Raw genomic sequence first — 26,900 nt, 5'->3', positions numbered from 1 at the left:
TCTCTCGTCACCTAGGCAGACTGAAGAACTCTCTGCCCCCTAACTCTAAAGGAGTTCAGGGTCAGCAGGCTTCCTTACCTGGCCACTTTGCGCTTGTCGTGTGGGTGCAGCTTGGCGGCCATTTCTGGGTCCACCTGGCTGAGGCGTTTGTGGAGTGCATGGCCATCCTCCTTTTCAAGCTCTGCTTTCCGGTCAGCTGCTTTCTCAGTGCCCATCTTCTGGGGCTATTAAACGAAGGTTTAGCAGTAAATTTAATTCAACAATTCAACAAACATTGAGACAATGTGCCAGGCACTTAACAAAGTGTTACAAATACAAAATATAGATGAATCAGATCTTGCCATACCGTGAGAGACAGATCATAACCAGAAAATTCCAGTATGCTGTGGTAAGTGCTATGAGGCCACAGCAAACAAAGAGGAAGGAGGACTTACTGCACTAGGAAGTACTCAGCCACCCTGCTTCCTTGTCAGAAGTACAAACAGGTGCCACAGCTACCACATCTAATTTAACATGTATAGGAGTCCAGGCTTCTCAGCAAGGGTGACCAAAAAGTAGACCAGATTGCCAGTATATTACAGTTTGTAAAGTCTTACCCTACGTTTTAGCATATCCGTAAGTAAGGTCAGTTATCGGACATCTCCCTGACATATACATTGTGCTGCCAGCCAGAAAAGGCTGAATCAGACTAATGTACTTTTAACTTATGTGGAGATGCTAATTAGTCCACACAGGAGCATTTTTCCCACACTACCTCCTCCCTTAGGCCAGCCTGGAGGAGTACACTTCACATATGGAGGTGGCATTTGCTTCAGATTATTAAGTAGGAAAATTACAGTTGCTGAGTATAAGAAATAGGCCAAAAGTCAACCTCCCTCCTACTACAATTGGCCAACAAGAAAAAGGAACCCATTTCTCAGTGAGTTACAAGTGAATTAAACCTACCTTGGTATTGACAAGAACTTTCCAGAGCAGAGACTCAATGTAATAATTGGTTCCTCCCACAACAATAGGAATTTTGTCTCGGGCAAATATATCTTCAATGTGAACATTAAGAAAAACATCACCAAATTTAATATCAAGAAGAGAATCCTGGCTCACCTGGGAAGGAGACTATTAGCAAGAAAACACATTTGTCTACAAAGCAGAGGAGAAAAGGCAGAAACAAAGATGAATTGACACCTGCCTTCGATGTTTCCTATAACTTTTCAGAATCATTTCCAATCATCTCTGGAGGGACTTACATAAACTAGAGACAAATGCTTGATGGTAATACCTTCCAGTTCTAGAACTTTCTAGGTCTTGCTCCTAAAAGTCAAAGTTCTATTGGTATTCCAAATAAGTTTAACAAGCACAAGCCCAGGGACTCTCATAGAACCAAGTGTCAACTGCTCAGGAAGCCACCAAGGTGACATCCATTGTGCAACTTTACCTTCTAAGGCAAAACACAAGCTGGTTTCTCTAAGGTTCTTAGACTCAATCAGTCTCTACCATTATGTAGTAGTAATGTACATTTTTGCCACTAAAGACTTCACCACATTAAATGAGAAGCACAGGTTCTGAAGACAAATAGACTTCAATTACCAGGTCTAGCTCTTGGGGAAGTTACTCAGCCTGTCTGAGCTTCAGTTTTCTCACCTATAAAATCCCCATGAGTTCTTATGAGCATTAAATGTGACAAAGCATATAAATCCCATACCTTAATGCCTGAAAAACAGTAAGCACTTGATTTACTTTAACCACTACTGTTTTCATATCTCTGCTCCTTTGAATTTTTCTTGTTAAAATTTCTGTTGAACAGATAATTATCTGCTTCATCAAGGGCTTTGCTTCTGAGGATAACTGATTAAAAAGAAACTTTCATTACCCAGATAAAGAATCACTTACACACTTCTCCCTCTTGCCAGCCAATCTGTGGGCATACAGACAGATGACCTCTTTTCTATCAGAAGCCCACTAATCCTTAAGGGGTTGGGGTGAGGTGAAAAGAAACATGTTATCAATCAAGGACCATAAAGAAAAAACATTGTCTATTTGTTTTAAAAAGAGAAAACAAATTCTCTATTCCCCCTTTAAATTAAGTACAGGGACCATACAATTACACAGTATAATAAAACTTCAATTACATACAGGCTGAGTATCCCTTATCTGAAATACCTGGGACCAAGAAAGTGTTTCAGATTTCAGATTTTTTCAGATTTTCAAATATTTGCCATTATGCTTACTGTTTGAGTACCCCAAATCTGAAAATCTTCCTTTGAGCATGATGTTGGTGCTCAAAAAGGTTCATATTTTGGAGCATTTTGATTTCAGGTTTTCAGATTTGGGATGTTCAACCTATAATGTGATTAACAAAGGGAAAGTGAGCAAGGAAATAAAAAGGGGAAGGGAAAAATAGTAAGATACCAAAAGAGAGAGTGGAAAAGACGGAGGGAGATAGGATTGTAGATATTTCATGGGAAAAGATTTGTCTGCCCAAGTCATGAAATGACAGTGATGCTGGCAAAGCTCTTCTCACTGGGCCTCTCAGTACATAGAACCTTCACTTGTCAAATCAAGAAGGCTGACTGATACTTCTTAAGATACTAAAGTCTGACATTCTGATTCTACTCTCTCGCTAAAATTCACAAATCTCCTAACCTGTAAGGGATTCTCATTAAGTCATCCCCTGTCATTGCTGTCCTTTGAAAAATCTTAATTAACTCTCCATTTCATATCAGTTCTTTCTGAACAACTGAACTGTCTTACAGCAACTAACTTACATTTGGTGATATATTTTAATTTGCAAAGGGCTTTCATATACATTATTTCATCTGATACAACAGCCTTGTGAAGTAGGTAGGGCAGGAATTATTATCTGCATTTTAATTTCTGCCATGTGCTAGGCAAAAAATATTATCTCATTATTTTAATTTGCATGCCCCCTGATTTATAGCAAAGATAAACCTTTTTCATGTTTACCACTATTTGTATTTCTTCCTTTGTGAATTACTGCTCATGCCTTTTAAGTATTTTTTGTATTGATTCATAAGAGTTCTTCATATAATAAGAATACTAACCATGTGCCTTTCCTATGTTACAAATATTTTCCCCAAGGTTTGTAGTCTGCTTCTAAATTTTGTTTACAGTGAGCTGTTTTCCTTATTCCATACATACAAAAGAATATATGTAATACATGTAAATTATGAAGCTTAGTAACAAAACTAACACTCATGAACCCAATGTAAGAAATGGAATATTACCAATTTCTTCAAAGCCTTCTGTGTATTCATTTCCATCCCAACCCCTACTTCTCCTCTCAGAGGGAATCACCATGCTGAATTGCTTTGGTTTTTCACCATACCCTTGCTTTTCTTTAATAATTAATGATATATATGTATCCCTAAACAATATATTAGTTTGTTTTGCCTTTTTAACCTTTATAATAATATATAATGACATGAATATATATGTATCCTTCTGTAATCTCCCACACTTTACATAAGTTTCTGGAGATTATTCCACATTGATTGATGCATGGAATTGCAATTTATTCATTTTCACTGTTGAAAAGTACTTAACTTACTTGAACAAAGGAAATTTTTATACATTCTTCTGTAAGTGAGAATTTGGGTGCTTATAAGGTTTTGCTATTAAGTACAATGCTGTTATGATAAGTTCTACCACATATTTCCTGATATAACTGTGGCAAGAGTTTCTCTAAGGTATACACCTAGGAATTCTAGTTAATATACATTGTCACCAATATAAATTCTTAATTTTTACATATTCAAATCTAACTATTTTCCTTTTTTAAAAAAGTTGTATCTACACAGCCCTTCCCTACTCTAAAATCCTATAACTACTCTTCTTCCACATTTTAAGGTTTCATTAAAAAAAATGGATATTAAACTCCAAAATCCATCTGGAATTTATTATGTCATTTATAACATGTCATATACAACGAGGACCTGGCTTTTTCCCCCAAAACAATTAACTGCCCCAGGAATAATTATGAACTACAGTTGTCCACTGGTATCCATGAGGGATTAGTTCCAGGACCCCTCTCAGATACCAAAACCCAAGGATATTCAAGTCCCTTATATAAAATGGCATAGTATTTGCATATAACCTATGCATGTCCTCTTATATATTTCAATCATCTCTAGATTACTTATAATACCTAATACAATGTAAATACTTATGTAGTATTTTATGTAAATACTACATAAAAAGTTGTTATACTGTATTGGTTTTTTATTTGTATTGTTATTTTTTATCATTATATTGGTTTTTTTTCTCAAATATTTTCAAGCCACAGTTGGTTGAATCTGTGGATGTGGAACCTGTGGATACTGAGGGCTGATGGAACTTCATTGTTTCTCCATTATTTTGAAATGCCACCTGATCATAATCTAAATACATACATCCTTTTAAATCTATATCTGGGTTTTCTGTTCTGTGCCATATATTTATCTAGATTACATAAACTCCATGCTGTTATAATTGTTATAACTTTTCAATATGTTTTAATACATAGCAGTCCAGATATTAAAGGCAGCCTGGATATTTAAATATAAGGGCAGTCCCCCTTACATTATTCTTTTTTCAAAAATTTCTTGGTTTTACCCAGAACTACTTTTTCTAATACTTCCTCACCCAAATAATCCCTTTGAAATTTTAACTGTAACTCCAATAAATTTTAAATTAATTTTTATCCCCATTTAAAGGGCAGGAAACTGAAGATCAGTGGGATTAAGTAAGCGGTTTACCCAATAAAATTAACATGGACAAAAGACACAGTTCTAGGACTAGAACACAAATGTTCTGATTCCTAAATCAGTGTTCTCATCACTGTAATAGTGCTTTTCAAATTTTTATGTGACTATAAATCACCTGGGACTTGTGTCATAATGCAGATTTTAATTCAGTAGGTCTGGAGCGGGGCCCAAAATTCACCATTTCTAATAAGTTCCCAGGGGATGCTGATGCTGCAGACTAAGGACAAGAATTTGAGTTTCAAGGGCACTGTATCTTTCAATCCATAGTCTGATGAGGGTGCTATCAATTTGGTCTTGGGTACCCTTACTTAAAGAATTGCCACTAAAAGCAAACTTCTTTCTTGGCTTGGGTTGCTCTGTAGCTACCAAGTCTAGTTGCTATCTTTCCTAAGGATATCAGAGCAGTTGCTTTGTTCCTGAAGTCCACCACTGTGTAATTGGTCACAAGAGGATCCACAAAGCTGATCATGTGGTGCCGGCAGATTCTCTGCTCTTGGGCAGAAACCTTGTTGGTGATGATGTTAAGGCCTTCATAGACCTAGGGGAAAGAAAATTAACATGAGAAAGCCATATGCCTCCATAACACGCACCTTAGATGGGTGGAAATGGTGATCTATCTCTCCCTCCAGCCAAACACTTGACTGACCCAAAGGACCAGGGTAGATGTATTCTAACAGAAAGCACAGCCAGATCTACAAAACCCGAGACAAAGAAAGAAAACAGAGGATTGGTTTTCTTATCAAACAGTAGCTGTTAGCTCTGACTTTAAGATAAGAAGGGTATGTAAATCCATACCCAAGTGAGAACTAATTCTGCAAGATTAAAAGAAAGTTCTTTAGGCTCGAACTTTTTTATGCATTTAAAAATGGGCAGGTTGTTTTATTTATTCTACTTATCACAAGTCTACAGAAAGGTAACATTTTGCATTTGTTTTTCACAGTTCTACTTCAAAATGCTTAGATATTTCTTGGATTTAAATGGCTCTAAAAGGTTTCAGAATTTGCATAAGACTAGTTCCTTTGTGGAGAAGTGGCCTATCTATAAAGATACATACAAAACATACACATACACACTTTGAAGTCAGAACCCCTAATACTATTGTACTCTGGTAGAAACATTGTGATCTACCCAAATTACTGCTTCAGGGGTCAACACATCGAGTCTAAATACTCAAAGGCAATATCCTGTCCCTAAGCTCTTGATCTGCCAATCCAACTAAAAAGTTCATGTGTACTTTTTCTAAATGCAAGGTCTCAGATGGAGAACAGATCTGAAAATACTAGTTTGAAAACAGGGATGAATGCTTTGAGATTAAATGTTCTCTCTGTAATCACTGATTCTACAGGGAGCACTGAATGAACAAATGATAAGTTCTGTAGAGCCCACAAAGACGTTAAAAGCATTTTTTATCTCACATTTCCCTTTACTTATATGGGTGTCAAATAAGTACAGTACAGTGTAATGGTTAGGAGGAAGGACCCTGGCGCCAGGCTGCCTCGGATCAGTTCCTAGCTCTGCCACTTACTGGTTATTTGTACTTGGAGTAGTCAGTTACTAACCTCTCTGCCCCTCAATCCCTCATCAGTAAAATGGGGATACTAATATCTAACTCCTAGGGCTATTGTGAAGATTAAATGAGTTACTACATGTAAAAAAAGCACTTAGTTTTTGCCTGGCACACTCTAAGTGTCACATGAGGGTCATTATATTACCACCTAAATTACTATCAACTACTATCACAATAATATAAGGAGAAAGGGAAATAATTTTAGTGTCACTGTTTAACACTCTGAAGCCTCTGTGCTCTTAGTGACTGAGGTTATTTACCAGCAAGGATAGAAGCTATCTTCAAGTAAATAAAATTGTTAAATAGTAAAACAGCACACAGAAAAAAATAATATAAATAGAACCACAGGGAAAGTATTAGCTCTGCCTTTTTATTAGCTCATTTAATCTGTGCCTGACAGGAGACTTGCATTCTTATACCTGAAAAGTGACAGAATTGTAAATCATAGGAAATTCTTTTCTGTGTATCTTGAACAAGACTTCCTTCTGCCGTTACAAAAGGTTGTAGAGTAGATCATACACTGGGGTCTTCCGCTGTGCAAAGTAAGAAAACTAAAGAGGGGAAAAGAGTTAATAACTATGTGTTCCTCAAACTCTCATTTCACACAGTCCTTGGTTGGTTGGCTTTGCTGTAACTTAGAATTCCAAATGATCCAATGTTAAAAAGTTCACATAGCAACAACTTGATTTTGCCAGTAGAGGATTTCTGAATATTGATAAGTATGTCATAGTAAAAAGGATTCTCATTTTTTACACTGAGATTAGTGTTAATTAATGTTAATCAGTGTTAAATGCATAGCTGCAAATGTACAATTACTCATCCCTCGAAAAAAGCCAAAATAAAACACCTCTTCTAGCTCGTTCTATCAGAGACCCAAAGAGGCTAGATAAAATTTTATCCTGTGATCTGCCTTTAGGTGTATCTTCTTCTCTTTTTTTTTTTAAAAAAGAGAAAGGGTCTCACTCTGTGGCCTGGGGTACAGTGGTGTGATCATAGCTCACTGCAGCCTCTTACTCCTGGGCTCAAGTGATCCTCCTGCCTCAGCCTCCTGAAGCTTTTTTGTTTTCGTTTTTTGTTTTGTTTTTAATTTTTTTGTCTCGCTGTGTTGTCCATGCTGGTCTCGAACTCCGGGCCTCAACTGACCCTCCCGTCTCAGCCTCCCAAAGTGCTGGGATTACAGGTGTGAGCCATTGCTCCTGGCCTAGGTGTATCTTCTAGAGATGCAGTGGTCCCCAGTCCCTGGGCCACGAAGCAACACCAGTGGCACCAGTCCAGGCCTGCCAGGAACTGGCCAGATAGCAGGAGATGAGCGGCAGGGACTGAGCAAAGCCCCTCCTGCACCCACAGCCGCTCCCCATCCCTCACATCACCAGCCAAGCCCTGCCCCCACACCCCATCAGATCAGCCGCGTGTAGGAACCCTATAGGAACATGAACCCCACAGCAAACTGTGTACCCCACTGCAAACTGTGCGTGTGAGGGATCCAAGTTGTGCACTCCCCAGGAGAATCCAATGCCTGATAATCTGAAGTGGAGCTGAGGTGGCAACGCTACCCCATCCCCTACCCCCATCCTACCACCCGCCATGGAAAAACTATCTTCCATGAAACAGGTCCCTAATGTCAAAAGGGTTGGGAACCGCTGTTCTAGAGGCCCTCAAAATGGTGAGTTTAAACAAACATACACATGAAACAAGGTAACCCCAGAACCAGGCTCATCTTATTTATTAAAAGAAGTGGCCTGTTGTACTCTTTATGGCATACACAAATTCCAGAAAGAAGGAGAGTATTAATCTTTTTTTTTTTTTTTGAGACAGAGTCTTGCTCTCTTGCCTGGGCATTAGCCTAACTCACAGCAACCTCAAACTCCTGGGCTCAAGCGATCCTCCTGCCTCAGTCTCCCGGGTAGCTGGGACTATAGGCTCACACCACCATGCCTGGCTAATTTTTTCTCTTTTTTAGTTGTTTGGCTAAATTTCTTTCTATTTTTAGTAGAGACGGTGGGGTCTCGCTCTTGCTCAGGCTGGTCTCAACTCCTGAGCTCAAGCAATCCTCCCACCTCGGCCTCCCAGAGTACTAGGATTACAGGTGTGAGCCACCGCCCCTGGCTGAGAGTATTAATTTTTAAAGAAAGCAGAGCTTTCTTTTCCTCAGAGTGAACAAATTAAAAACTGTTAATTCAGCCGGGCGCGGTGGCTCACACCTGTAATCCTAGCACTCTAGGAGGCCAAGGCGAGTGGATTGCTCGAGGTCAGGAGTTCGAGACCAGCCTGACCAAGAGCTAGACCCTGTCTCTACTAAAAATAGAAAGAAATTATCTGGCCAACTAAAAATATATATAGAAAAAACTAGCCGGACATGGTGGTGCATGCCTGTAGTCCCAGCTACTCGGGAGGCTGAGGCAGGAGGATCGCTTAAGCCCAGGAGTTTGAGGTTGCTGTGAGCTAGCCTGACGCCACGGTACTCACTCTAACCCAGGCAACAAGCGAGACTGTGTCTCAAAAAAAAAAAAAAAAACTGTTAATTCATATAAAAGCAGTGAATCTTGGTTACCAATGTAAATTGTCATCTTTGAGTGATTTATTAACCCTTTGCCTCCTATACCATCAGATTAAAAGAAATGAGATATAAAGATGTGGGTGATACTGACTAGATATCTGATGATAAAGAAATTATTGTTAATTGTTAGGTATGATATGGTTTTATGGTTATGTTTTATAGAGTCTTAACTTTTAGAGGTACAGGTTGAACATCCCAAATCCGAAAAAACAAAATCTGAAATGCTAAAAAAGCTGAAACTTTTGAGCATCAGACATGATACTCAAAGGAAAATGCTCACTGGAACATTTCAGATTTCAGATTTTCAGACTTGGGATGCTCAACTGGTAAGTATAATACAAATATTCCAAAATCAAAAAAAATCCAAAATCCAAAGCACTTCTGGTCCCAAGCATTTTGCATAAGGGATACTCAACCTGTATACATATCCTAGTCATATACTTGCATTCACATAAAGTACACAGGAATGAAAGCATATGACTGAGATTTGCACTGCAACAATGGGGGAAGGGAGCCAGACCATAACTGAAACAAGATCGGGTCAAGTGCTATAACTATTGAGGCTAGGTGGAATATATGGGAGTTTAATCTACTGTTTCCTCTATTTTCTTTGTATGTTGGGAAATTTTTGTAACAAAAAGTTTCTTTAAAAAAGACTTGGCTGTACTGCTGTACTTCACACTCATCATGGCTATTAGACAAAAAAAAACCCAGCAAGCAACAAATGTTGACAAGGATGAAGAGAAACGTTAACCCTTATGCACTGCTGATGGAAATGCAAAATGGTCCAGCCATTACGGAAAACAATATGGCAGTTCCTCAAAAAATAAAAATAGAATTATGATATGATCCAGCAATTCCACTTCAGGTATATACTGAAAAGAATTGAAAGCAGGATGTTGAACAGATATTTACACATCCATGTTCACAGCAGCATTATTCACAATAGCCAAAAGGTGAAAGTAACCCAAATGTCCATCAGTGGATAAATGGTTAAACAAATTGCGGTCTATACATTCAATGGAATATTATACAGCCTTTAAAAGGGCAGGAAATTATGACACATGACACAACATGGATAAATCTTGAAGACATTATGCTAAGTGACATAAGTCAGCCACAAAAGGATAAACACTGTATGATTCCATTTATATGTAGTACCCAGAGCAGTTAAATTCATAGAGACATAAAGTAGAGCTGGGGAAAGGGGAGAATAGGGACTTATTGTTTAATGAGTACAGAGTTTCATTCAGGGAAAATAAAAAAGTATTGAAGATGGAAGGTAGCAATGGTTAAAGAACAACATGAACATATTTAATGCCACTGAAGAGGTGAAAATGGCTACTGAAATGGTTAAAATGGTAAATCTCATGTGTATTTACCACAATTTTTTTTAAAAAAGACTTGGATGATAGCTTTTAGGCACAATGAGAAACCCGTGAATGGCCAGGCGCAGTGGCTCACGCCTGTAATCCTAGCACTCTGGGAGGCCGAGGAGGGCAGATCGTTTGAGCTCAGGAGTTCGAGACCAGCCTGAGCAAGAGCGAGACCCCGTCTCTACTAAAAAAATAGAAAGAAATTAGCTGGACAACTAAAAATATAGGTAAAAAATTAGCCAGGCATGGTGGCGCATGCCTGTAGTCCCAGCTACTCGGGCTCAGGCAATAGGATTGCTTGAGCCCAGGAGTTTGCTGGAGCGAGGCTGATGCCACGGCACTCTAGCCTGGGAAACAGTGAGACTCTGTCTCAAAAAAAAAAAAAAGAAAAAAAAGAAAAGAAAAGAAAAAGAGAAAACCGTGAATATTAGCAATGAAATAAAATTTTCAAAATTACTGAGAGCTGCTATTATTTCTTGAACTGAGTTGTAGTTACATACGTATTTTCACTTTTTGATAATTTTTGAGCTGTACAGTTATGAATTATGTTTTTATGGGTGTCTACTATTTATCAATTAAAATCATACCACACAGTTAAAAAGCAAGAACACAGCAACATTTTACACATTTGCACCAAGCATAAATATCTAAACAAACCTAGAAACCAATCAGTTTTATAAATGTCACATTTGGTCCAGAGGTTTAGATGACATTTATATTGTAAATACCACAATCAGGCTTATAATTTTATTACCTGCCAAGAAAACATTAACAGGTTAGATTTGTAGCTGAATGCTTTACATTTCCCCTATTTTCCAGATTCAATTATAGCTTCAGTGCGACTCTAGCTATAAAACAGTAACCCTGGGTGCTGGGAAGAGCTAAAAGGATCTGCGTTATCTTTTAAAAGCAGTATGCCACTCTGTTCTGTTTCCCCTTCTCCCAGAGGACACTTGTGACCTGTGTAGATAAAAATGACTTTGAATAAAATGCTTCTCTCTGCACAAATCAATACTACGGGACCTCTGGCTTCTCTGTGAGGACTGACCACTGAAATATTCGGAAAAATTAGAGGTTTAACCCACTTAGCCAACTACCCAACATAATTGACTTACCTCAGCAAACATTTACTAAGAGCCTACTACTATGTGCCAGGTACTCTGCAAGATGTTAGGCATGCAAAGATGATTAAGAAAGAGTCCCTGTCCTCAAGGAGTCCAAGCCAGCAAGAGACACACATACAAACAGCTATAATAAAAAGAAGTAAGTGATATAAAAGTTATGAGAGATATTAAAGTTGAACTCTGTAGTCTTCTTTAAATACCATAACCATTAAACATTTAATGTTCTAGGCATTGAACATTATAATGTATGTAACATTATATTACATTAAGAGGTATGATAGAGAATATACCTCTTTGTCTCACCTCTACTGAGGGTTTTATTTCCAGACTGAAAAAATTCTGGGAAAAGGCCAAAAGGCTGAAATAACCTGAACTGTCCAAATCAACAGAGCGAAAGTACCCAAAGGAGCTAATGAAGGCGAGAAAATCTACAACAGAGACCTAGAGGAAAACCAACAGAATCTAGAGCAGTGATTCTCAACTGGCAGTAATTTTGTTCACCAAGGAAATGTCCAGAAACATTTTTGATTGTCACAACTTTGGGGTGGGGCTGCTACTTATCATCTTGTGCAGCAGTCCCCAACCTTTTTGGCACCATTGGCACCAGGGACTGGTTTCAAGGATGACAATTTTTCCTTGTGGGGGGGGGGTGGCAGCAATGGTGGATGGCGGAGCTCAGGTAGTGATGTGAGGGATGGAGAGCAGCTATAAATACAGATGGTTCACTCACTCACCTGCCACTCACCTCCTGCTGTGCAACAATTTTTTTTTCCACAGATGGGTACAGGGGTTAGTGGAGCTCTGCAGCCCAGTCCCTAACAGGCTGCAGACCGGGACCAGTACGGGTCCATGGCCTGGGGTTTGGGGATTGCAGATCTGGTGGGCAGAGGCCAGGGACGCTGCTGAACATCCTACAATGCATAGGACAGCCCTCAGCCCCTATAACAAGGAATTATCTGGCCTAAAAATGTCAATAGTCTAAAGAAATTTCACCTTGGAGAAACTCTTCTAGATTTTTAAGTATATACAGCCAAAGATCCCATCCATTTAAGGCCCCAACACTTTGGGGCTGCGATGTAGGGTGGCCCTATGAGTATGCTAATCAGCAGTGTTCTGGGCACTGGGCAGATCCTGGAGGTCTAAATGCTGGCTGTGATGTACCAACATAGCTGTCCACAAACAAGAGGAAAAGCTGCCCCTTAATTTGGCTCTTTCCCCTCAAGTTATCATCCCGTTTTGACTTCATTTCCTTCCTATTCCAAATCCTGAAGTCCTTCAGTCACTTTCTTGCCTCTATGGATTACATCTGCCTTGAAAACCACAACCTTGGATTACGGATCAATACAAGTATCTGCCTTCTCTGTTTGCTGCTCTCCATTGCCCATGAATATCTCGCTGAGAGCACTAAGGAACCCTGACTGCCAAATACAACATTTTTTACTAAGTGCTCAAAACAAGTAATGGAAAAAGCAAAAATCTGATACTACTGAGCTCTCTCCTTTGGAGCTTCCATGGCACCAGTCTTTCTAGGTTTTCTTCCTATCTCTCTGGCCCTTCCTCGGTCTGCTTTACTGAGGCCAGCCACTGGTCTATTAGCAATGTCTGTATGGCAATCATATTGAGAAATGGCAGTCTTTATGGCATCTACGTGCCCTTTCTGTATGACAAATTTTCTTTGGGTAACATCTAAGACCTACACAACCATTTTTGTGCTTACAACTCCCAAAATCCATATCCACAATCTAGTTCTCTCTTGTGGTGCCAGACCTGTATATTCAACTGCCTAGTAGACATTTCCATCATTAATGAGAGAAGTATAGTAAAGTGGTTAACAGTAAGAAATTGGGAGCCAGATTACCCGTAATTAAGTCCTGGCTCCATCACTTACTAGCTATGTAACCTTGGGCAAGTTATTTAACCTCTCTGTGCCTCAGATTCCTCATTTAGGAAGTGAGAATAATCATAAATCTAACCTCAAAGGGCTAAGTGTTATGATTAAGTGATTAATACATGCAAAGCATATGGAATAGGGCCTTCTAGAAAGCAGTCAATAAATGTTAGCTAGCTAGCTATCATCATCATCATCACCCCCCAAAACAGGTACCAAAACTTAACTAATTATCTTCTCAGCCACACTTGGATTAACCACCTAGATCTGCAGTCCCCAGCTCCTGGGTTGCAGACCAGATTTACAGTCGCTCCCCATCCCTGGTATCACCGCCTGAGCTCTGGGCCCGACCCCTCCCAGTCCTTGGAAAAACTGTCTTCCATGAAACGGTCCCTAGTGCCAAAAAGGTTGAGAACCGCTGACCTAGATAATCAAGCCAAAAACCTGAAGTGCTCCAGTCTGTCTTGTCTCTCTCCCCACATTTCCCATCTGCCTGTCTCAATTTCTGTTCATGCCAGTTCCTAAAATTAGCTCAAAGCTCACCACCCTCACATTTCCCACTGCCATTACATCAAGTAAAAACTTCACACTCAACCAGACTGTCTCTCCCACGAGATAGCCAGCATCTAGCACAGCACCTAACACATGGAAAATGCTCAGTGAATATTCTATGTGTGAAGTACAGAGTTCTAGACTCTATGCTAAGGGCTTCACATCCTACAAAGTCATTTTGCTCTCCTCTTAGCTACAAGAAACTGGAACTCAGATACATTAGGTAACCTGCCCCAAATCACACAGCTAGTTAGTGGCAGAAACAAACTTTGAATCCATGTCTTCTGACTTCATGGTCAGTGTTCTATTTCCACTATATCGTTAAACATTGTTCTATACACATCAGATTTGTGACTTTAGGAAGCCCTTTTCCATGGAACCTCAAGTTTCTCACATCTAACATTGCTTCTAGTTCTAACAATCCAAGCTGCAGAAAGAAAGACGGTTTTGGCATAGGTGGGTGAAAGGAAAAATTATCTTTTTAAAAGATGTTGACACTCATCAGAAAGTTGATTTTCCTTTAATCAAATTCAGCTGAAGAGATCCTGAGGAGTAGGGGAAAAGTCAATCTCTAAACTAACTTTACTTTCTTAATATAAAGGATAACTCTTTTTTTTTTTTTAACTTACAATGTTACGAGGTTAGAAATAATGAATCAGCTGCAGGAACACCATGGCAATTACTCCTTTTAACTTTGGTACAAATTCAAATATAGACATGCTGAATAAACTGGAGAGATTAAGATGCTCAGAAAGCTAGAGAACCTATGGCTGATCTCTTCAGTCAGGCTGGTGAGACTGGTGGTTTGGAATTTATACTGCATATCATGGCTTTTATTCTTCCTATGGCTGTCTCTCCTTAAGGGAATAGAGACTAGAATCATAAAAGGCCATACTTTTCTAACTGAGAAGTGCATAACATGCATGTGATGCATTCTTTTGGAGCATCAATCTTACTACGTGGTAAAGAAATTCTGAAATATTTTTACATCTCAATAAATATAGATTGGATTAGGGCAGAAAATGCAAAATTGGCATATACTTTTAGGTTAAAACATGAGAAACTTTGCAACACAGAGCCTCCGTAATGGCTGCTTGGAAGTGCGCCTGCAAATACTAGAGAAGCATGGATATAATGAAATTCCGGAGATCATCCAGTCCAATCAATTGAAACTTTATATTTGAGAATATTGAGGCTCAGACTTTATATTTGAGAATACTGAGGCTCAGAAAGCTCCCTGGCCATATAACTGTCTGGAAGCAGAGACAGAACTAAAGCCTGGATGCTCTGTCTATAACCCAAGCTATTTCTGTTGCCTCTTACTGGTAGAATTTTTATCCCCATTTGACTCTGGTCTATTTGCTTGCTTTATGTAATGAATTCCTACTGAGATGAAATTAAATTCCAGAAACTAAGAAGACAACCTACCACACTGAACCCCTTCAAGGTTCTTAAGAATAAGCATGAGAGAAAGCTAGAAATATACACACAGGCAATGCCATGTGACTGTAATGTTGAGATAGAAACAAAAGGCTCATTTGAGAAAATAGGCAGGCACGGTGGCTCATGCCTGTAATCCCAGCACTTTGGGAGGCCAAGATGGGAGGATCACTTGAGGCCAGGAGTTTGAGACCAGCCTGAGCAACATAGCGAGACCCTGTCTCTACTAAAGAAAATAAGAAAAATTAGCTAGGTGTCGTGGCACGTGCCTGTAGTCCCAGCTATTTGGGAGGCTAAGGCAGGAGGATTGCTTGAGCCCAGGGGTTTGAGGCTGTAGTGAGCTATGATAGCATCACTGCACTCCAGCCTGGACAACAGAGCAAGACCCAGTCTTTAACAAAAAAAAAAAAAAGAAGAGAGGGAAAATAAAGTTCATAAGAAAGTTTTTACTCTTTGGCCATCTTTACAGCCTCAAGGATGACCCATCTTTGATGGTTTCAGGGATATTTTACCTTAGGATACCTATGATAGCTGAGGTGCTCCAATATTTAGAGCTCTATGTGTAAGTTAGGGAGAGACAATATAATAGAAAAGAGCCAGACTATCTGAGTTCAAATTTTGGCTCTACCACCCAGTCGTAGCCATCATTTGGCAGGTTATTTAAGTATCTAATTTTTCTTTGCTTCAGCTTTCCTCATGTGTACAATGCGGATGATAAGAACACCTACACTCCTCCTTAGGTTATTCTGAGGATTAAAGTTAATATAGGTAAAATGTTTAGAATATTGCGAGGCAAATGATGAGTACTACATAAGTGCTTGACATTATCTATATTTAATTGGCAGTGGCTAAACAAGATTTTCCTTGGCTCTTTGAGGTAAGACCCCCGGCTAGGGTTTGAAAGAAAAGAACTACAAAATGCTAGACCTGAAAGGGGCTTTAGACACCAAAACAGACAATGTATGACCCACAAAGCCTAAAATACTTACTATCTGGCTCTTACCTGCAAAACTCTGCCAATCCTTGATCTAATCCAATATGTGTCCTTTCTCTAATATATTCAAAGAGAAAACTAAGGCCCAGAGAAAGTCAGTGACTTGTTCAAGTTTATACGTACAATGAGTTAGTGGTAGAGCTGGGACTAAAACCCAGTTTTCCCGGTAAATAAAACTGCCTATCAGGCCAAATGGAGACTTTAAAGACAAACTGTAAATGAAGAGAGAATACTGGCATCTGAAGAGTTAGGTATTAATAAATCATCTAATTCTAATCAATAGATATTTATTGACCACTATAAGCCCAGGCATCAGTATGTTTTTAACGCTTTCCAGGTGATTCTAATGTGCAGCCTGGGTTGAGAATCACTGTTACAAGCACTGTGTTTGGCAGTTAAGATGTAAACCAAAAAACAGAGAGAGCAAAAAATGATTGGGTAGCTAACCAAACATATCCAGACCTGTGTTAAGCCTGACAATACACATATGTGTAGGAAACTCCAAGGGAAGAGCAACAGGCCCAATGAAGGCAAGAAAGCAGAAAAAAAAAATGCTGCTGACTGTCTTTTGATAAAGAAAATAAAAATTAAAAATTAAAAAAAAAGAAGGTAAGAAAGCCCTGGGCATGTGTTCATTTACACTAAACAATCAATGACATTTTTTATTTAGCTCTGTAAGTTCTAACAACTCAAAGGATTATAAACTTCAGACATGGAGTCTTTCTAAAAAGAGTGTTAAAACTAACTTGTACTCCTAAAAAAGTATACAAGAATATAAAAATTTCAAACCTCTGTATGCCCCCCTAAAAAATCGTAAGTCAAAAAATAAATGACCAGCTGAAAAAATACTTCCAATACATGAGACTGTACAAAAGGTTAAAACCCGCAATACACAAAAAGCTCTGACAAATCAATAAATACAAAACCGAAAAGTATTATAAAAGTGGGCACAACAAACAGAAAATTCAAAAAAGAAAAAAAACAAATGGCCAATACAACCTTGAAAAGACAATTAGCCTCACAAAGAAATGAAATTAAAATGAACTCCATTCTTCCTTACCAGATTGACAAGAATGAAAAAGATGGGTAATAAAGATTTGCAAGGGTGAAGGGAAATAGACATGCTACTATTCATAGTATAAACTTTCTAGAAAGCAGTATGGTAATATATATCAAAATGTAATGTGTGGGCCGGGCGCGGTGGCTCATGCCTGTAATCCTAGCACTCTGGGAGGCCGAGGCAGGTGGATCGCTCGAGGTCAGGAGTTCGAGACCAGCCTGAGCAAGAGCCAGAACCCGTCTCTACTAAAAATAGAAACAAATTATCTGGCCAACTAAAAATATATACAGAAAAAATTAGCCGGGCATGGTGGCGCATGCCTGTAGTCCCAGCTACTCGGGAGGCTGAGGCAGGAGGATCGCTTAAGCCCAGGAGTTTGAGGTTGCTGTGAGCTAGGCTGACGCCACGGCACTCACTTTAGCCGGGCAACAGAGCAAGACTCTGTCTCAAAAAAAAAAAAAAATGTAATGTGTGGAACTCCACAAGAAAAAGACAAACAACCCAATTTAAAAATGAGTAAAGGTTAGGTGGGCATGGTGGTGCCCCTGTAGTCCCACCTAAGGCAGGAGGCTGAGGAAGAAGGATCGCTTGAGCCCAGGAGTTTGAGGCTGCAGTGAGCTATGATCATACCACTGTACTCCAGCCTGAGTGACAGAGTGAGACCCTGTCCCCCCAAAATAAATAAATAAATAAAAACTAAAATAAGCAAAGGACTTGAATAGATATTTCTCCAGAGAAGATACAAATGGCCAACAAATACACTAGAAAATGTTCAACATCATTAGTCACTGGGAAATATAAATCAAAACTACAGTGAAATACCACTTTCATACCCATTAGGATGGCTATAATTTAAAAAAATGGAAAATAACAACTGTTGGACAAGACAGAGAGAAATTGGTACCCCTGTACATTGTTGGTAGGAATGTAGAATGCTACAGCCACTGTGAAAAACAGTGTGGAAGTTCCTCAAATAGTTAAACACAGAATTACCACATGATCCAGCAATTCCACTCCTAGGTATACACCTGCAATAATTGAAAACAGGTACTAGAACAAATACATGTACACACATGTTCATAGAAGCACACTATTTACAATAGCCTAAAGGTGCTAATGCCCATCAACAGATGAACAAACTACAGTATATACATACGCTGAGATATTATTCTAAGGAATGAAGCACCAATACATGCTACAACTAATGTAAGTGAAAGAAGTCAGACATTAAAAGGTCATATATTGTACGATTCCATTTATATGAAATACTCAGAATGGGTAACTCTATAGACACAGAAAGCAGACTGGTGGTTGCCAGGGGCTAGTAGCAAGAGGAAATGGGGAATAATGCTTAGTAGGTATGGGTTTTCTTTTGGGGGAGATGAAAATATTTTGCAACTAGACAGAGGTGGTAGATAAAATAGATAAATTAGGCATTACAAAAATTTAGAACTTCTGCTCTGTGAAAGACACTGTGGAGAGATGAAAAAATAAATCACAGAACGTGAGAAAATTATTTGTAAATAACATATCTGATAAAGGATTTGTACCCAGAATATATAAAGAACTTTTAACGTTCAACAATAAGAAAAGAAAAAACCCCAATCCCCACTCATGGACAAAAGAACTGACAGACACTTCACCAAAAATATACAGATGGCAAATAAGCATACGAAAAGCTCAACATCATTAGTCTTTAGGGAAATGTAAATTAACCACAATGAGATACCAGTACACACCTATTAGAATTGCTAAATTTTTTTTCAAACTGACAATACCAAATGCTAGAAAGAATATGGAGGAACAGAAATTCTTATTCATTGCCAGTGGGAATGGAAAATGGCACAGCCACTTTAGAAAACAGTTTGGTAGTTTCCTATAAAGTTAAACCACAAAGTTACCACACAACCCAGTAGCCCACTCCTAGGTATTCATCCAAATGAAATGAGTGAAAACTTAAGTTCACACAAAAACCTGTATGCGAATGTTTATAATAGCTTTCTTTATAATCGCCAAAAACTAGAAATCCAGATGTCCTTTAATAGGTGAATGGACAAACTATGGTACATCCATACAATGGAATAATACTCAGCAATAAAGAGTAATGGACTCACGCAACAACATGGAAGAATTTTAAAAACATTTTGCTAAGTGAAAAAAGCCAAACCCCAAGGGCTATATATTGTATGGTTCCATTTTTTGATATTCTGGAAAAGGTTAACACTATAGGGATAAAAAACAGGTAAGTTATTGCCAGAGGTTAGGGGAGAGAGAGGGGTTGACTACAAAGAGGCCACATAGAATTTTTAGGGTGATGGAACTATTTCAGTATGGTACTGTGATGGTGGACACCTGACTCTATGCCTTTGTCAAAACCCACAAAACTTTATACCACAGAAAGTATACTTTACTATACACAAATTTAAAAAAATAGCCAGCATGTCTGGGGAACACAGGATAGACTACAACAAATGAATCTAACTGTATTACAACCGTCTGACATAACCTCACTGTGGGGAATGGGGTGGGGAGGAGCTGACCCAAGCAACTTTGTAAAACAATATCATTATTGGATCCTGGAAGGCTAAAACCAAACAAAAAACTGTACACAAACATTGTACTCTATTTGGTATCTTTGTTTCTCACAGGAGAAACTACTGAAACGACTTTACAGGTTACACAAATAAGCAAATATACTGTAGACAATGAGAGCCAGATTTCTTAACTCTCAGAGAAAGAAGTCACAAGTAAGCAAAGGGAGTCAGGGACAGGAGTAGGGAGAAACTAGAAAGAACCCTGTAGTGCTGGATTACAGCCAGAGATACCAGTATAAACTCCTGCATCTACACATACATACATATACACATACACACACACATATGGATACAGAAATGTAGGTATGTGTGTGTACATAGATTAGTATATATACATATTACGTACATATTATTTCCTAGCTCTTTCCATTGAGAGGGACTAGATCACCAGAAGCATCTTGTAGTGCCAGAAAGTAAGGAAGTACTAAACACAAACATACACACATACACAAAGTTGGGGACATGTCAAAGGACACAGGAGTCTGTGTAAGAGTATCCAATAACCAGAGTTGGAAGAATTTAAGCAACAAAATAAACCATGTAGTATTGGATTATAACCCAAAGAATAAAATAAATATCCATAATGATGTAAGTAAATAGTATAAATAAATGGGGGAAAAGGGACAAATATTTGTAGAATTTCCATTAATATAGAAGGGGCTGGGCACCATGGCTCATTCCTATAATCCTAGCATTCTGGAAGGCCGAGGTGGGAGGATTGCTTGAGGCCTGTAGTTCGAGACCAGCCTAAACAAGAGCAAGACCCCATTTCTACAAAAAATAGAATGCAGTAGTATGCACCTGTAGTCCCAGCTCCTCCAGAGGCTGAGGCACGAGGATGGCTTGAGCCCAGGAGTTTGAGGTTGCGGTGAGCTATGATGACATCACTGCATTCTAGCCCAGGCAACGGAGCGAGATCTGGCCTCCAATAAATAAATAAATAAATAAATAAATAAATAAATAAATAAATAAATAAATAAAGTAGAAGGAATGAGGGAAATTACAACAGCAACTGTAGCAGTAAAGATTCACCGATGAATGCTAAAATTAGTGGGTTAAACTTTTTTTTTTTGAGACAGAGTCTTGCTCTGCTGCCTGGGCTAGAGTGAAGTGCCTTGGCGTCAGCCTAGCTCATAGCAACCTCAAACTCCTGGGCTCAAGTGATCCTCCTGCCTCAGCCTCCTGGGTAGCTGGGACTACAGGCTCAAGCCACCACGCCGGGCTAATTTTTTATTTCTATTTTTAGTTGACTGGCTAATTTTTTCTATTTTTAGTAGAGATGGGGTCTCACTCTTGCTCGGATTGGTCTCAAACTCCTGACCTCAAGCCATCCTCCCACCTCGGCCTCCCAGAGTGTTAGGATTGCAGGCATGAGCCACCGCGCTGGTCTAGTGGTTTAAACTTTAAGGAGAAACAGGATATCTGCATAGCCTCAAAGTATCTCCCCTAAAATATTTATTAATAACTGTGACACTTTTAACATGTCAGCAATTCTTTGATATTCTTCTCTCTAAGAGGTAGAGCTTAATTGTCCTATTCAATGGGGGCCAGACTTGGCAACTCATTTTTAACAAACATGACTGGATACTCTTATATTATGGAAATGAAAACGGAAAATAATATGGAAAGGGAAAAACCTTGACTTCAATAGTAGAGAAATCTGACAGACATACCTTAACCAAATGATCAACATTAACAATGATAAACCATGCTGATATCAGGTTGATATCACACCCTGACAAGATGCAAAGAGAAGGGTACCTCACTTCTGTGGTATGCTTTCCCAAAACCCATAATGCCAGTCTAATCATGAGAAACCAAAACCCAAACTCAAGGGCATCTACAAAAGAACTGACCAGTACTCTTCAAAAGTATCAAGGTCACAAAAGAAAAAGAAAGACTAAAAAACTGTCACAGAGTGGAGGAGACTAAGAGTACATGATGGGGCCAGGCGTGGTGGCTCACGCCTGTAATCCTAGCACTCTGGGAGGCCGAGGCAGGTGGATCGCTCGAGGTCAGGAGTTCGAGACCAGCCTGAGCGAGACCCCATCTCTACTAAAAATAGAAATAAAAATTATCTGGACAACTAAAAATATATATAGAAAAAATTAGCCAGGCATGGTGGCACATGCCTGTAGTCCCAGCTACTCGGGAGGCTGAGGCAGTAGGATCGCTTAAGCCCAGGAGTTTGAGGTTGCTGTGAGCTAGGCTGACGCCACGGCACTCTAGCCTGGGCAACAAAGTGAGACTCTGTCTCAAAAAAAAAAAAATAAAGAGTACATGATGACTAAATGCAATATGGTATCCTAAATTGGATCCTGAAACAGAAAAGGGACATTAGTGAAAAAACTGGTGAAATCCAAGTCTACGGTTTAGTTAATATTAATAGTACTGGCCGGGCACAGTGGCTCACGCCTGTAATCCCTAGCACTCTGGGAGGCAGAGGCGGGTGGATCGCTTGAGCTCAGGAGTTCGAGACCAGCCTGAGCAAGAGCAAGACCCCGTCTCTACTAAAAATAGAAAGAAATTATATGCACAGCTAAAAATATATATATATAGAAAAATTAGCCAGGCATGGTGGTGCATGCCTGTGGTCCCAGCTACTCAGGAGGCTGAGGCAGTAGGATCGCTTAAGCCCAGGAGTTTGAGGTTGCTGTGAGCTAGGCTGACGCCACGGCACTCTAGCCCGGGCAACAGAGTGAGACTCTGTCTCAAAAAAAAAAAAAAAAAAAAGAACATAATTCTTCCCTCTTTTCTGCCTGATAAGGTGTACACAGTGGTACAAAGATAAATAACGGGATGGACGATGAATGAATAAATAAATAGGAGAAACTAGAGGGGAAATACAGAACAGCATGGAGATGAGAGTAAGGTAATTTTGGGTGGGGATGAGATAATAATAGCATGTATCTCAAAAGGTTGTAGTGGCCAGGTGCAGTGGCTCCTGCCTGTAATCTCAGCACTTTGGGAGGCCAAGGCAGGAGATTGTTTGAGGCCAGGAGCTTGAGACCAGCCTGGGGAACAGAGCGAGACCCCATCTTTACAAAAACAATTCAAAAAGTTAGCTGGGGGTGATGGCATGTGCCTGGAGTCCCAGCTATTTGGGAGGCTGAAGAAGGAGGATCACTTGAGCCCAGGAGTTCAGGGTTACAGTGAGCTATGATTACACCACTGCACTTCAGCCTAGGCAACAGAGCAAGACCCTGTCTCTGAAAAAGGGAGGGGGGGGGGAAAGGCTGTGGTGAGAACATTTAGAATATTAAATGAGATAATATATGTCAAACTTTTTAGACAGCCTGGCATATATGTTATTCTTGTTTTCATTTTCAGTAGTAATATCATCATCATCATTCATGGTGCAATGGTGAGGGCTTAAACTCTGGCTGCCACAGTGAGGGTGGAGCAGTCAGGCTGCTGCTCAGAAGCAGAGCCCCAAAGGTAAGCAATGAGGTAAACAGGATCTGGTCTGATCAAATTTACCTAAGGAATCCAACAAACTACACAAGAAACCAAAACCAATCCCATTCAGTCACACTGGAGCACATATGTGAATTCCTATACACTACAAGTAACTTTTACTCCTCAAACAAATACTTCTTTTTGAAGTACAGCTGCTTCAACACCCTGCCCCAGGCACTGAAGCATCAGGGCAGCACCTCACCCTCATGAATCTGAATCTGCAAGCCTCATTTATGCTCCTTTGGTTTCTCAACTGGCCAGTAGTCACTTCTCCTTCCTTATGTAATAGAGAAGGTTTGACATCAAAGTTCTCCCTGTAGCTGCAAAAAAGTGACCATATATGTACAACCTACCCAGCTTAATACTGTAGCCAAAGGAGGCCAGGCACAGTGGCTCATGCCTGTAATCCTAGCACTCTGGGAGGCAAAGGTGGGAGGATTACTTGAGCTCAGGAATTCGAGACCAGCCTGAGCAAGAGCGAGACCCTGTCTCTACCAAAAATAGGAAAAATTAGCCGGGCATGGTGACATGCACCTGCAGTCCCAGCTACTCGGGAGGCTGAGGCAGGAGGATCACTTGAGCCCAGGAGCTTGAGGTTGCAGTGAGCTATGATGATGCCACTGCATTCTATCCAGGCTGGCAGAGTAACAGTCCTAAAAAACAAAAAAAAAAAAAAAACACCCACGGTAGCCAAAGGAAAACCAAGGGGCCTAGAAACTCATCAAATGTTAGATGAGTCAAAAAATTTGAAATTTCCTTCTTAGCCTCTTGTCAGGCTCAATCCTTTTAAAAGATTCCCTCTGTCAGTTGAGGCCCCACCTCTCCCAATTTACAGGTTAACAGGTCTTCCTGCCTTTTTTTGCACATCTATTAGGCCACTGTGACACACCATCGCATCTCTCCTTTCGTATCCCTCCCCCATGCATCCCCGATCTCCCTTGAGCACTATCAGACAGTCCATCCTTTGGTACAAAACACTGCTCCTAAATTATGTCTCAAAGCAAACAAAAAGAACAGAGTCCACATCTGTTAGATGACACACACCCTGCCTACTAGTCAGACTGCCAAAAATCATTTGCTTCTCCTCTTGTAGATTTAAGCAAACACAAAGGGAACTGTGCCTCTATGTATGACTACTGCTTCTCCAGAGGACTTGAAGAATTGAGGCATTAGAGATACTTCCTCTCTTTAAACCCAAACAGAACACTTTGTTTATTTTCCCTTAGCATATAGTTAGTAGTCTGTATTTCCAGCCAGTCATTGTACATGTTTGGCAAGTACCTTCAAGTTTCTCAGTACAATATTTCATCTCATCACTGAAGGCGATGCATTGTACCTTGAATTTACATGCCAAGATAAAGACTCAGACTGAAAAGAAGACCTTCAGTATCATCTTCCTGAAATATATCAGACTCTACAAATGAGTTAGAAGACCCAGATCCAATTCCCAGTCTCTTGCAGTGTGATCTCTAGACCGCTCTTTAATCTTCCTGTACCTCAATTTTTCCATCCTGGAAAACAGGGATTATATTACCTGTCCTCCTTGAATTCAGACTCTCACTACCAAATGAGAATATTTGTTTCTACAATTTGTGAAACAACCAGGGTTCAGAAAACTCAGAAAATTAAGCACAAATGTTGTTTCCCACTTTTGTCAGACCTGCCATGCAGAAATCCACAGTACAGCCCAACAGGACACCCTAAGCAAATAGTCCCTCAGAAAGTAGTTGCCTCTTCCTGCTCCACAAATCCCGTACATAAGAATAATGGGAAGCAAGAGGCCAGGCAGGACCTTCAGATGCTAAGTGGCTATAGAAGCAAGTCACTGCATACCAGCTTCCATGAAGAAATTATCACTCTACACATACTACCCTTAAAAATCCCATTGTAGTTTTACCTCAGAGAAGCTTAAAACACTTACTTATTCAATGTTTAAGAAGATAAGTACTTCCCCTGACAGGAAGTGCTCTGTAGGGGCTGCCTTGGGATGATGCTACAGTTAAGGTAGGACAGAGAAGTGACGAAGGAAGCATGAGGTACAAGATAATTTAAGATTTAAGGCAGTGTTTTACAATCGTTTTTGAGTTACTGGTACAATTCTAAATACAACATTCTTGGCAGCATACCAAAAGGGATTATTAAAATGCAAATATTGGTTTTTAAAAACTCAATTTGGAAACTTGAAAGAACTTTCTAATTATCACACTTTCCATTTGGTCACCCTCTGGTCTGTGTGGCTGTTACAACAAAGTGGTTTACTACTCTGTCTAGGCTCTCCACAAGGCCAAGTTTCTCCTTCGTTCAAATAAACACTGTCTGTCTTTAGTACCAACTTGACATTAAATTTCATCCCCCTACAACCCATCAAGTGCCTGCCAGTCAGCTCAACACTCCATTTGACAGACGTCACTACAAATTCATGCTATGATTCACAATATGAATCCTAAAATACATTTTATACCCTGATCAAAATGTAGCACACTCCTATGAAGGATGAGTGCCACACAAGTTAAGAACCACTCTAATGACTGAGTCCCATAGCTCCTGCCTCATCCAAAGGGCATGGCTTTGTGCAGCGGATAAGCAGTGGGCCTGGAAAGTAGAGACCAAGGTTCAACTCCAGGTCTGCTACTTACTCTAAGACCTTGGACCTGTTTCCTTAACACACAGTGAATGGGACATGGATACTTTATTTCATTATTTGGACTGAAAAGTAAAATTAAAGGTCAAAGTTTTCCAATAGGGATTAAGAGGAAATGTTATGAATATCCAGGGTATAATCAAAATTAAAAATAACCTATAGGCAGTTCAGAAAGCTCAATACTCTTCAGAGTTTTTCATATGTTAATTAATCCTCATGGCATCCAAACGATGAAAGAAATTTAATTCTCATATTCTAGTGACTTAAAACCACAGGAAGAACCTGAATGGATTAAGATGTGCCATTTTAATAAAACAGACCATCAAATATTAAGGATCTACCATATCATCAGCACTAAATGAGGCATAAAATGTCCCAGTGATGTGGCCTATTTTACAGTGAGCAAGACCTCTAGCAACTTCACCTTATGGTACACAGTTATGAGTAAAGAAACATTTCTGAGAATGTAATAGCTACTACAGAGCTATATCCAACCCTTATTGCCAGAACCCACTAATTTACTTAAAGATATTAACAGATGCAAACTTAAGATGATTTATTCAGAACACTTTCTTAACAGGAACTATGTGGGGGGGAGGAGCAGGTCGTCACAGAAGGCCTCAATAAGGTGACACCTGAGCAAAGACCTGAACAAAGAAAGGGAGCAAGCCACGTGTTATATAGGAGGAGAGGGTCCACCAGGCAGAGGGAACAAGCATAAGAGTTCTGAAGTGGGTTCACATCTGTAGCATTTTCCACACATCCACTAACTAGACTTCCCCTACAACGTCCTCTTCCCACTCCCATGTGCTCTGCAAGATCTTTCTGACTTCCAGGTTCACCACACTCTCCCAGGCACCCAAACTTGAATCCCGAATCACACTGTGG

At 39.7% G+C, this 26,900-nt stretch overlaps 1 protein-coding gene across 5 annotated transcripts in view; it reads right to left on the bottom strand.

The window, feature by feature from the left end:
- TRIT1 (tRNA isopentenyltransferase 1) overlaps window positions 1-26,900 on the bottom strand; it is a 40,574-nt gene that overhangs the window by 11,839 nt on the left and 1,835 nt on the right. For 3 of the 5 annotated variants that reach the window (XR_006734193.1, XM_045548161.1, XM_045548162.1), the window contains exons 2-4: window positions 5,158-5,298; window positions 946-1,044; window positions 79-224 (exon numbers count right to left, since the gene is read on the bottom strand). Coding sequence is in view for 4 of the 5 variants with exons in the window: in XM_045548161.1 (XP_045404117.1) it covers window positions 79-224; window positions 946-1,044; window positions 5,158-5,298 (386 nt within the window). In the remaining variant the exon portion in view is untranslated. Of the gene's footprint in view, window positions 1-78; window positions 225-945; window positions 1,045-5,157; window positions 5,299-6,746; window positions 6,873-26,900 lie in introns of those variants that run through there. The other 2 variants (XM_045548163.1, XM_045548164.1) reach the window with 2 other exon arrangements.

The sequence above is a fragment of the Lemur catta genome, chromosome 3 (genome assembly GCF_020740605.2).
Source record: "Lemur catta isolate mLemCat1 chromosome 3, mLemCat1.pri, whole genome shotgun sequence".
Lineage (NCBI taxonomy): Eukaryota > Metazoa > Chordata > Mammalia > Primates > Lemuridae > Lemur > Lemur catta.
Note: the sequence above shows the minus strand (reverse complement) of the source record. Positions and strands in the feature narration are given on the sequence as shown.